The sequence below is a fragment of the Saccostrea cucullata genome, unplaced genomic scaffold, assembly GCF_032062105.1.
Source record: "Saccostrea cucullata isolate Sc308-1 unplaced genomic scaffold, CSIRO_AGI_Scuc_v1 ctg1207, whole genome shotgun sequence".
NCBI lineage: Eukaryota > Metazoa > Mollusca > Bivalvia > Ostreida > Ostreidae > Saccostrea > Saccostrea cuccullata.
The window spans coordinates 249,896-263,487 of record NW_026928115.1 but is presented as its reverse complement, the minus strand read 5'-3'; the positions used below and the strand labels follow the sequence as shown (position 1 = coordinate 263,487).

The 13,592-nt window shown below is 32.5% G+C and overlaps 1 protein-coding gene across 1 annotated transcript in view; it reads right to left on the bottom strand.

Moving 5' to 3' along the window:
* LOC134276460 (uncharacterized) overlaps positions 1–10,806 on the bottom strand; it is a 46,481-nt gene extending 35,675 nt beyond the window's left edge. The window contains exons 1-7 of the mRNA XM_062758712.1: positions 10,595–10,806; positions 8,772–8,961; positions 8,383–8,493; positions 7,759–7,822; positions 6,752–6,921; positions 6,313–6,390; positions 488–625 (exon numbers count right to left, since the gene is read on the bottom strand). Coding sequence (XP_062614696.1) covers positions 488–625; positions 6,313–6,390; positions 6,752–6,921; positions 7,759–7,822; positions 8,383–8,493; positions 8,772–8,961; positions 10,595–10,672 — 829 coding nt within the window. The 5' untranslated portion in view covers positions 10,673–10,806. The remainder of the gene's footprint in view (positions 1–487; positions 626–6,312; positions 6,391–6,751; positions 6,922–7,758; positions 7,823–8,382; positions 8,494–8,771; positions 8,962–10,594) is intronic.
* Between the last annotated feature and the right edge of the window lie 2,786 nt (positions 10,807–13,592).

Genomic DNA, 13,592 nt, shown 5'->3' with positions numbered 1-13,592 from the left:
TCAGTCTGTAGAGGGCACAGATTCATTTATGAGATTTAAACACAACTCTCATAAAGTTCAGGCATTCTGAAACATAGAACCTTTGTCTTAGAATTTTTAAATGCATTCCATGACTTTAAAGACGACATCTTGCGAGTTTTAGAACTTCAAGCTTCACCATAATCGGTTAAATAAGCAAGATAGTATAATATTCACATATTGCTATCGACTCCATCATCGGTATTAAAATATGATAAGTCCATACGCGTTTAAAAATACTTGTCTAAATGACATTGTGAAGATCACTTGTTCATAAAAGAATAACGTGCATGGTGTTTTACTCAAAGTTTGATGATTCTAAGCCAATTATTACCCGAAATATTTCATAACATTTGTATTTTTCGATTGCACGTTAAAAGTTTTATCGATCAGATTTGTTTTCTCATTATTTATTATCTTGAATTATAATATAACTTTGGATATTTTTATGAATTAGAAAATTACATACTTGAATATCTGTCCGAAGAAATATTTTCTTTTTCCAAGGTTTTTTTATTTGCCGACAAAAGTGCAATTTCAGCATCTTCATCTTGCTTGTCTTCCATTTCCCGTTCTTCATCTTCATATTTTATGAATGGAGTTTCTTCTACAAGTAAAAATGATTTTACTTGACTCCTATACTTTAAAAGATTCTCTTAACGTAACAGAACACGGATATGTTAAGAAGGCATATAATTCATTTTTCGGGAAATTTAGACTTGGAAAATTAAGTTCATGATTTACCAAAACCTCTGAAAAACGTAAACTATTATTATTTATTGCAAAAACGTGCACCACCACAACGAAATCAATTGAATTCTATTAATAGCCAAATTTTCCTTAGCAAAAAAGATGACAGAACAAGAATACCCCGGAGTTTAATACTTTCTTTGAGTAAATTATGTAGTTGAAATGACATCTATTTTGCCTAAAAAGTGCACCTAAAACTCACCGTCCCGTCAGCAAAATAATTATTCCACACATTCGCACGAAACCTTACCCAATGATTTGGATTTTTTTTTTACATATGAAGCGAGTATTTTCGTAAAACCATGCTGAACTCGGGATTCTAGTTCAATTTCCAAGTATTTTAAAAGACAAACTTTCCATCTGTACAAATCTTATGTTTTGAAACATACAGCTTATTGTTGTTCTGATGATTTTTTTTTTGTCACAATGACAGAGAAAATTTTAAGGCTGACTGGGAGACATATATAGCTGACTGGCTTCTAAAGAGAATCAAATCGATGAAAATAAATTAGCATACCTGTTTTATTACCTGAACTCCATATGAATTTCACCATATTTTCACGATATTTGCTTTTAAGGTAAGGTTTGCGTCTCCCTCCAACTCATATTTTTTTTTAAAATATGCACACATGCTATATATCAATTTATTCAGGGAGATTAGCTTCATCATTTAATATGATTTTCAAAAAAATATCAATAACTTTGAAATCGTTCAGACGAATTTTTTATCCTTTGGTATTTAAATATAGAATTGATTTGAAATAAATCTATGTAAAAAAAAAAATTAATATGTCTTTGGGTTCATTTTTTCATAATTTAATTGTAGATAATTATTTTTAGATTGAAAAATGTAGTATTTCTAAGAACAGCGTCATAATATATCGCGACGTCACGCTTGACGTCGCGAATATCGATCCTGTATACAGAGCACAAAAAAATTATACGGATTTTAAGAAAAAGGAAATTCACGTATATCAGCTTTTAAATGACCAGTATCATAATATTTCAATAAAATAAATATAAAACATTTTTCCCTTTCAGCTTATTACGTCTAATATTAGGTAAATTCACGTAAAAGGTGTAAACCAACAATCAGTCCTTTAGTTTTTTTTTATATATATATTTTTTCTTTATGTGTTTATTTCTTACCGTTTCTTTCTTTTTTTTATGCGCGGATTCTCGCCGGAATTTGCAAAATAATAGTGATTTTGTATTCCCCTCTGGAAAAGAAAGACTCCCAATCCCCGTTGAAATCGGAAATCTGTGATCTAAGTTTGTTTGAAAAGTCGTAGGTACGAGGAAAATATAGAAGTCAAGGAAAATAACACCCCCAACCCCGAAATATGTTTTTACGCTTTGCATATATCCCTTTTCTTTAGTAAATTCAGCAAGGCTATCAAATCAACAATAACTTCTTCTGAATCAATTTCCGCCAAATGTCCTCCCGAGTATAAGCATTAATGCATTCAGTGTATATACTGAACATGTTTTTGTTTAAGTTTACAAAGAGGCAGCGAATAACTAAAATGAATCTTAACTTGTTTTTATTTTATGTTTATATATACGTATAAGGATAGAAAAAGCGTTTTTATTTTGTTCTTAGACTTTCAATGTATACATATAACATTGATTCTACTTCATGAACGTGGAAAGCAACGCAGCGAATAAGATATGTACATGTAACTACTTACTAGCAACAACGCGTGCTATTACTTACACAGGCAATTGGAGTATCGAACCCCCCCCCCCCACACACCCCTTTCTGTTTTTCTTAGGGGTTTAACTATTTTGGATTTTTAATATGTATTGCATGTTATTAATAATGTTAACCTTTTTATCTCTTTACGCTGTTTTTAAATACATGTTTTTCGTTTTCGAATAAAAAGAGATGGCTTGCAATTTGTTTTTATTCTCGACGTCTGCCTCACTTTATCTTCACTTGATCACTATCTAAAGCGTGGAGAATCATGGAATATGCAGACATCGATAAATTTGAAACACGCTCTTTTTCCTTTTCAGATTTCAATTTATATAAAATTAATTCTTTATGTGCTTCCGATTAGTTAATATTTCGATTAAATCAACATGCACATATAGCGTGGAGTTAAAATTTTAAAATGGGAAAAGTTTACTTACCCCCGGCGTTACATGTAGCACGTAAATGGAAAGGAGGGGGGGTTCATATCCTACGTGCCTGTGGTTATTTACAAGAGGTCAGTGCCGCTCAAAAAATGTGTATAATTTAGTTTATTTTTCATTAGTATTACCCCGGAAGTGCCTTAGCAGTTTTTAATTTGTGATCAACCTGTATATAGATTTGTCCGAGATTAGCACATACCTTTTCATAATTGAGTTCGACTTTCCATCGGTGTGCCGAGTTTTGACGCTGTTTACGGAGATAAATGAAAACAAAGGCATGCCATATATAAGCTGCAGAACTGTAGCTCTCCGAAAAATATATTGATAGACCGGAGAGCTACAGTGCCACGCATTGAAAAACTGTAACTTAATATTTATTGCGCAAAAAACTTGCGCTTGTGTATGGATTAATTCTTCCAAATTCTTACCTCAATTGCAAAAAAATTAGATTTCAAAAAATTCCCTACTCTTCTATCAAGTACTCTCGTAGTTGACATCTACACGAAGTGCGTTAGGCCAAATTATCTAACAAACCAAAAGACGGTATAAACAGACGAAATTTTCTATGATCTCGACTTCAGGGCAAGGAGGGCTATAAACAGCAACTGTAAGGTATGTTTTGTTGTGAAAACAGTGAAAGCTTATGTTGAGAATACATGTACACGGCTAGCAATATTTTGAAATTATATTTTTAAAAACATGGAGAAATAAATCGATAAACAGCGCACATTTTTGTGCGCAATAAATATACAGTTTTTTCAATGGGTGGCACTGTAGCTCTCCGGTCTGTCAAATTATTTTTTCGGAGAGCTACAGAACTGCAGCCAGCCATATATGGTTGTGTAGATAACAATGGCAATAAACAATTTGTTAGTGCTTTTCCACTGAAAGTGTACACTAAAATGAGTGCGTTTCTGAGGAGGGGGAATCGAGTGTAAATCGGAGTTAGATAACCTGTTTTATAATTATACATATTTAATACATGTATTTAATATTTATAAATCATATTAGATACAAGGGTTAAAATTTATTTCCGAAACAAGTACATGTGCTCTCAGAATAGACCCGAGAATATGCGTTTGAAAACACATAATGTGATTGATAACACATAATGAAACGCTTTCTAACACTTTCAGTGATGGTCATTCGAATCAAAATAGGCCTTCATTATTTTTTATAACTTCAGCATGTTCTATGTATACGGTTACACTAAACAACCAATTTCAATAAAAGGTATAGCTAGATAATGTACTGTATTTTTCCCTTTCTCACCGTGACGTCATAATCAGATGTGCACAAGAAAGTCGTCCAAATCATATAAATTGCGTACCCAGTTTTAATGACGTCAGCAAACCCGCGACCTACGTTAAGGTTTTCGTCCGTCGTCGTCCTGCGTCGTTCGTTCTGTGTTATTATTTAGACATTTTCAGCCTCTTCTCCGCTACCGCTCTACCAATCTCAACCAAGTTTAGCACAAAGCATCTATGGTTGAAGGGAAATAAAAAAAATCATTGTCCTTGCCCCTCTGGGGCCTGAGGGGTGCGGCCAAAACAACTTAAATCAACCTTTAAAAATATGGTTCTATACTCCTGGACATCAGGCAGTAAAACTGTTGGCAAGATTGGAATCAGCATTGAGTCCTCTACTAAAATTGTTAAATTCATGGTCACTGGGTTAGGGTTCTGATGTTAGAGTGGGGCTCTGTTGATTATATTGTGAATATTTATTTATTCCTTGAAAATCTTCTTCTCTGCTCCTGGGTTTTAAACAATCTATGTACAAAGTTATAATGAGCGAGAATGCCTCTACCAAAATTGCGAAAGTCATAGCCCCTGGGTCAGTTTTTCTGGTGTTAGGACAGAACCCTTTTTATAATATTGTGAAGATGCATTAATTATTTGAAAATCTTCATCTCTGCTCCTGGACATTAAATAAAATAAACAAATACATTGTTATGTTGAATAAGGCTGCCTCTTCGAAAACTGTTAATTTAATGGCCTCAGGGTCGGGGATTATGGTTTTACATGTAGGACGGGGCGCGATTAATATCATAGTGACGATTAATTTTTCTTGAAAAATCTTCCTCTCTTGATCTGTTCCTAGTCATGAAATAAACAAACATGTACATCGTTATGATGAATAAGGATGCCTCTTCCAAGATTGATAAATTCATTGCCCCTGGTGCAGGAGTTCTGATGTTGGGGCGTGGTTCTACTGATTATATAGTGAAAATACATTAATCCTTTGAAACTAGACTTCCTTGTTCCTGGGTATTAAACAAACTAACTATATGTGTAAGTTCATAGTTATAATGAGCGAGATTGCCTCTACCAAAATTGTGAAAACCATTGCCCTTTGGTCAGTTGTTCAAGGCAGGGCTCTTTTGATTATAAAGTGAAAATGCATTAATTCTTCTAAAAAAATCTTCTCTGCTCTTGGGCATTAAATAAACTACATGTGTAACCAAGTTCATAGTTGCGTTGAATTAGTATGCCTCTTTCAAATTGTGAATTTCCTGGCCCTTTGGTCGTGGGTTCTGGTGTTATATTCTATTCTATTGGTTATATAGATAAATGAACATACACTAATTCCTTGAAAATCTTCTTCTCTGCTCCTGGGTATTATTGGGATAAAAACTAAGAACTTTGTTAAAATGAGTGAGAATGATTTTTTCAAAATGCAGAATTTTGTGGCCCTTGGGTAGGGGTTCTGGTGTTTGGGTGTGGTTATAATGATTATATAGTGAAAATGCATTAATTCTTTGATTTTTTTGTCATATGCTCTTTGGTATAATGCAAATGATTTGAGAACATATTTATGATGTAAAAAGTGTCTTTGCCAAAATGGTTAATTCCATGGCCCCTGGGTTCAGGGTACAAATTCAATTGTAGGAAAGTTATTACATGATACTCAGGTGACCTGTAAGGCCCATTGACCTTTTATTTCTAAGTATCATAATTGTTTTAACCGAGGCAAGCTACCGACAAAAAGGTGTTGATATTCAAAATAGATATCAGTAACCTAGTTTACAGTCATCATTTCGTAGAATCCGTGTTCTTTAAATGACCTAAAGCTTGTTAGCAAATAAAACTTATCATTGGGATATATTTTGCCTGACATTTTTCATCCCAATTTGTAAGCTTTATTTAAAAACTAAATTTGACTTCTGAATGTTCTGTCTACGTGAGCAATAGGGCTAAAAGCGATTGTGACTGATCAAGAAAAGTTGCTTACTCCTCTTAGAGACTTGATCCCCCCTCTGAAGTTCCCATCCGTGTTGTATGCCCTTCTTACAATTCTTAATTTTTTTTTCTTTTTTAGATTGATAAGATCGACCACTGTTCGTTATTTATTTACATTGTCACTGAATAAATAAAGTAAAAGACATGAACGGGACATATTTACCCATATTATCTATATCTCTTTCTCTTAAGCTGTGTCTTCTAGAGGGAATATCATCCTCCCCATTTTGAGTCTTCGCCACTGAATTAAAAAGAAAAAAAAATAGCAGATTTATAATATCATGTAAAAAATATATATCCGTTTGATTTTCAATCAGTTCGGTGTCTATTTTAACTATTTTGAATAAATTCTATTGTATTTTAAACTAAAGAATGACTTTTTTTCTAAGATGCATTGAATAGAAACACACAAATTACACATTCGGACTAAAGTTGCATTGTGGATAATGAATTAGATGAAAATCTTAATATCGGTAGTAGACCAGTTAATATTGAAATAATCAAATCAATTAAAATCTTGAAACACACTAAGTAGAGGTGAATGAGAGTCTGCTGCGTAGGGATTTCTTTTTTTTTTCTTTCTTATTTAGATATTTTAATACCGACAGAAGTCTTCTGTTTTCCTCCTCTAATGATAACAAGCACACAGATAGCTATGAGTAAAAACAGCAGAAATACGCCTGTAACTAGGATCCAAACCCATGAATTGTTTTCATTAACATCCCCTGCCCTGACGTCACCCTTGGTTTCTGTAGGTCCAATTGTTGCAATTCTATTTAAAAGCAAAAATATTATTTTTCCATATAAAAGCACTAATGAATCATAAATCGTTCAACCCTGCATATTTGAGACTGTATTAATATCCATTACATGAGAGAAAACTCTAACTATTAATTGTTTTGAGGTTTAAGAAACTTGATTTTTTCAAGATAAATCAGTATTTAACTGTATCATATATACGACTATTTTTAAATCACAGAGAGAAAGAAAGTCCGGGGGATTTCAATGTGTCTCCTTGTCTTACAGAACATTTTGAATGTTCACTGTTATTTACTCTGGAGTATGACAGATTTTAGATTGTTTTGTTTTTAATTTTTTTTTTAAAGACAAGTTTGAATTTTCACTTTACTTCAGTTGGGTTAAGATTAGACAAATTCAAATCTCCGCAATAAACAAAATCTTTTACTTAGATGGACTGTTGTACACGAAGTTTTTTTTTAAATAAGAATGATGTATTTTAAGCACGATGGGGGTAGAATTTAAGCAATAAAAATGTAAAAAAGAAAATAATCGACCTTGAACAAACAATATTTGAGATAAACAGTAGGAGATGCATATGTAAGGGTTATACTTCCTAGAAAAATGACATTTTTTTTTCTTTTTGAAAGACTCTTTTTTAATGATAGTATATTTATTACGTCGGTATCATTCTCCCTTGATCGGCGAATACTTTGTTAGATAAACTATCTAAAGTTTGACCTAACGGTTCTGGAGTATAAATAAAAAAATTAAAAGTTAACAAACAGCGAATGACAAAAAAGAGGGTTTTTGTACAAAGCGGATATTTTGAACCATCTGAGGCAGAAAAACTAATCACATACATATGTACCTTTTTTCAGTACAGAGAGGCTCAGCAAGAAAGCATCTGTTTCCAATAGAAAGGCAACTTTGATCTAAAAATTAAATAAATAAATACTGTAGAAGCAAAAGGTTACGTGGGGATCATTTCGTTGATTTGTCATCAACAATAGTTTCGTGGGCCTTTAGTTTCATTGTTTTAAATGTACCCCTATTCAAATTATAGTAATAAAAACATCGTTGTGGAATTTAATTTCGTTGAAAATTATTAACAACGAAATAAACGAAATTTAATTCCCACAAATATTTGTGTTTTTACAGTATATAGATAACATCTAAATTTCATAAAAACACAATGCTTAGTATTCAAGATCACATTGGATTATGTTCTATCTCTGTTCCGATTTTTACAGTCCTAAGCCAGTTATCAATCTACATCGGAGACACACTTATTTTTCTTTTTTATACGATTTACAGCTTTTCAAATGACACGTCATGACAAAATTAAAGTTTATACCATAAGTCTTAACAAAATTTTGAAGACATATTTTGTTTTTTAGTACAGTGTACATGTATCTTTGCATATTTTTATATGTAACCTTTTTAATGACCGTCTAAGAATGTGTGAAAAACATACTTTATACATTATACGTACATTTAAAGACTTCATCACTCCAATACAACTTATTGGGGCATCCATTTCTAAATTGTTTACAGCTGTAGGCATCAACAAGAAATGTAGATTTCTTCAGGATCAAACATATACCTATGTATTCAATGTAATACTGTCATTATTAAAAAGTTTGGACTTATGAAAGTTGCGAGAGAATACTTGCAAAATAAAAAGCTGATGCGTTAATATGATGTGTTAATAATAATGCATCATTACATTACTTACATGTACAACGATCAATTTGATTTTTTGAACTATGAATCATAGTTATCGCCAATTCAATAATGTCAACAATGTTTAGTGTTTACTTTACATTTACAAATTCTCCTTTAAAAAGTTTTAAATCAAATTGCCATTTGAAATGTTTTTACTCTTTTCAACTGGTATCTTTGGATATCTGTAACAAAACTCCAACAGCTGTGTAATGTTCTCGTTAGGTATACACATGTATCCATTACTCTCTGTACAGTTTAGGTCAGATGACCTATTTCTCCATTCTGATTGGTTCCTGGGACAAGATAATGTGGCATACACTGGGAAAGAATAGCCGCTCAGTTTACCCTTTTAATTTAAAATAAAATTTATGTTTTTAATTTGGGTATTCCATAGGGATATTCCATATTTAAAATTTTGACATAGATTTAGTAAAAGTATTAAAAGGAATTAAAGTATTGAGAGCCGTTTTGTGCCTTATTTGGCCCTGAGAATTTCTAAAAGTCAAAACCGTTCAGTTTAGGTTGCAAATGCAGTATTCATCATCTGGAGTGTTGGTGATCACGTATTTATTGATCAAGACGAGACGTATTGTGACGTCATGAAATGCGTCATTTTCATCATATCCTGTAAATTCCTTAAAAATGGTCTAAAATTGAAGTATTTTTTTGCAATATTTCATATAAAGCACAACCTCTGATGCAATTTATGTACATACACAATGAAAGATCTGTTTCTAAAGATAAATAATGATGGACAAAACAATAACAATAGATCAACAGAGACACATCTGTAGTCTCTTTTAAAATCGAATAAACGAAAATTCAATAGACAATTTATTGTGAAAATATGGGCTTATAATCATCTTAAAGGGGGCCAGTCAGTAAATATTCACTTAACGATAAATTGTATTTGCAAATAAATTCATTATATCGACAGAATTTGCGAACTGTGGTCTTAAAAAGTTGATCTTGATATCCTCGTTTCATCAACTTACTTCTCAATATCGAGGCTCGATTGAGACATTGATCGTACATGTATGTAGATAACGGCCCTGTGTATTAAATCTCTCTATCAAAATAACATGAAATTTCCTTGTACACGAAACAGAGAGAGGGTCTACTAAACATTTTACGAATATTCATTTTAACCTCCTTCGATCACGGGTGTGCCATTTTGTTACAGTTATCGTTTTATAAAAATTAACCAAACCTGCTATTCAATGAACTGAAAAAATACGACTTCATTGCACATTTTTGTATTCTATGAATACAGGTACAATAGAAAATGTAACTGAAAGTCTACATAACCACCGAGTAATCACGTGTTCGATTGATACAAATGTTGTAATAATAAACATCTCAAATTAATAATCATTCATATATTCGTTGCAAAATAAAGATTAAAATAAGAGAGGTTTTATAAAATCTCCATGTAAGCAAACACCATATTGTAAGTTGAAAAGATTGACTTGTCCACAGCATTGCGCGACCACAGGCAATGGGGGGCTTAACCCCCCCCCCCCTATTTTTTCTCGTTTAATTTGATATTGAAACACTTTTTTCCCTATTTAATAGGTCGTCTGAAAGAACTGCATGATATTGATAATGTAACCCATCTGTCTTAATAATAAAAATACAATGTAATTCAGTTGTCAAGGTATTTGATTTTTATCTTCAACCGATTCCACTACCAAGCTAAAGATACAGTTTTCGGGGTTTATACATAACTAACCGTCCATATGACGAGAATATTCGATTTCCACAACTAAATAAAGGAAATGACATTACTCATAGTGATGACTCCCGGAAATACGAGCACTTTCGAGGACTGCTGGTGCAAACAAAAAATTGAAGACTCATTAGCATTTCACACCAATATACATTGTATAACTAGGTCGAAAGGTGTTTAATCAGCACATTATGGAAAAGCAGAAGTAAAATAAGTATTTTCAAATCAAGAATCCGTAATTTTAACTTACACATTTTACTATCCAGCAAAACAGTGTGGTAAGGAAAATCCAAAGATATACCATTGTCTTGTTTCGTTCCATTGGCATAATGGGACGTTGTCTTGTCTAACTGTCTTAAACACATTAGTGTTAATGTTTACCTCAATAAATAACTTTGAAATAGTAAAAGTTCCGATATATCTTTTGTTAAAGAAGAATAGTAATATGGCGGATTCACCACCTCCTGCATGAGTAAGTTAATAGTCGAAACGCTTAACCAGATAGTTACACAGATAAATGATAAACACGTATGAAGTAGTAAAAATCCAGATAACAAAGTAAACAAAAATAAATAGGATACGTGTTTGGAATACAGCTGCATGTAAAACAAAAAGAAAATAAACACAAATAATTTATTTCAGAAATAATACATTCTTTCAAGCTTCAGGTTCAGAATATGCTCAGCAAATTTCATATTCGGATAAGTAATTTGCCTTGTTGAAAATTGTTTATCCGACGACATTGATTACATATACCAACGTATTGAATACCCCGTGTATTGAAGATAAAAGGTGACCTGTTCATAATAATTTATAATATTGGCCACTTCTGTATACATTAAAAATACAACAAATGTAAACGTTAAAATTTAGACAGATAGAATTCTTTTCTTTCTCATTAAGTTAGTAATAGAAAAAAGTAAATATAATTACAAATTTGACAAGATTAACATAACAAGGAGCGATCGAAAAAAAAAATCAATGATTAACACAAATGTGTTAGTTACATGTGCACATAACACACGGGCCCCTGGAAATTCCAGAGTAGAGATAGGGACTAAGAACCCCCTGTTGACTCACATATCTGCAGTTAACCCTTGCATAGATTAGGTATAGGGAACATTCTGAGGTGTGTTCTGCTGTTTGTTGTTTAACGTCCCCCTTGGGAATTTCACTCATAAGGAGACAAAGTTAAATTCAAAATACTATAAAAGGTGTAACAATTGTTCTGAAATAACATTCGAACATGTGAGAGGTTCTACTTCCAACAAAGTCATTATAACGAATTTACGAAATGCTGACTTCAACGAGAGTTTTGAAATATCTGTGACATCAACTTATCTGTCATTAGCATGTTTCAAAAATTAATGTTACTCGAAGTATGCCCTAGAGTATCGTAAAATTAGGGAGATAAAGTGGATACAGTTTTATTAATAACAACAAATACGAACGATCCCGTAACAGGAGTGATTCTGCACAATTAACACACGCTTTAACGAGTTACATGAACGATCATTCATGCGTACGATTCTACACTTCTCTTATGATTCTTTATGCAAAATCACAATTCTTCCCTCAGAATAGTTAAGGTGGTTATTTTGTGATTTTTTCAAAGGATTAAAAAACATTGTTCTCAATTTGTGATACGTTTAGTTTACCCACGAGCATGATCTTTAGACGTACAATTTCTAAACCAATATAAGCTATAGATGTTAGGAAAAACAGTCTGATGTTCGGCAATTGAATGTTGATTTGAACAGAAGATGAAAAAGATGTGTGTGTGAAACCCTTATGACCCTGCATGTATTAGATTAGATAAGGTTATTGTAAATGAATGTCAAACACTAAGGTTAAAAAAAAAGAAATACATAATTATGTGTACAAGTTGTGTTTGTGAAACACTATGCCCCGATTAACTGGTACATGTATACATGTTGAAATACATGTATCAGAATAAAAAATGAATATTTATCAAGAAAATCTTTTCCTGTATACTTTTGATCAAGGAATTTAGTCTCTATCCAATCAAAGGTTCCAATGTCATTTTAATAAACTGAATTTTTTAATATAATCACTTTCGCCCCCGCGGGGATTTTAACTGCAAAGTTGAATCTGTGCCACTGAAGGAAGCTTGTATATTGATATGACATCAATATCAAAATGTTTATGAAGTTACATGTATTTCTCTAAAATTACTTTGAAAATTATAAGATTTTTCCCTTACTGTAATATGTAAAAGTTTGATTTCTTACTCAGCTCCAAAATTCCGTTAGAATACAAGTATGATAGGAAAATTTTATAATCTCTTCACTTGTATATACGAGGGGTTATCAAAAAGTTCGTGGACTAGCGCCATAAAATTAAAACCGCTTTAGCTACATCAATGAATTTTAAAATTTTTAGTTATCATAATCTTTTCTATTTATAGAATAAATCACAAATCATAAAATTTATTTTTTAAATAAATTAATAATGCTTTGTAAGCAATGGTAGGTCCATGCGGCGCAACCTCGAAAACGACGTTTTTTTCCGACCTAATTGTAACTAAGAAAAACTATTTTGATATGAACATTTGACATCCAAATATCCCGTAAGTTCAGGTATATGTTATGACACTATTTTTTCATAAAATATTAAATTTTTCCCTCATTCTGGAAGATCTATGAAATTTTATCGTAAATTTTACACGGAGTATCGAAACAAATATTGCCTTGAAAATGACGTCAAAAGGGGGAGGGGTTTCCTTTTCCAACAATTTATAAAGTTTTGCCCCTGGAAACACTTGTATACACCTAGGAAATGTTTAAACTAGAGGTACTGTGAGCGATGAGCTCACTAAATGATACCCCCGCCTCCCATATGGTTATAACTGGTGAAAAATTCTATGTTTTCCTGTGGCCGGAAAACCCAAAATATGTGTCGGATCAAAAAGTAAAATAAAAGGTGCACAATGGCAATATGTAATAAAGATTCTGTGAAAGTTGCATCAAATTTCCGTCAGTGGTATGAGAGGAGTTGCGGATAAGAGATGGGTACCCCAAAGCGTAACAGACGGACGGACGGACGGACGTACAGACGGACGGAATTAACGATTACTATATACCCTCCCGCTTTTCAAGCGGGGGGTATAATAATGACGTTGTCGGACGTCATGAGACTAAATGGCGACGGCGCCTGGTGATCATATCATGTCTTGTTTATTTTATAATAATTTGGGAAATAATGACCAAATCAAGCTAAAATTTTTA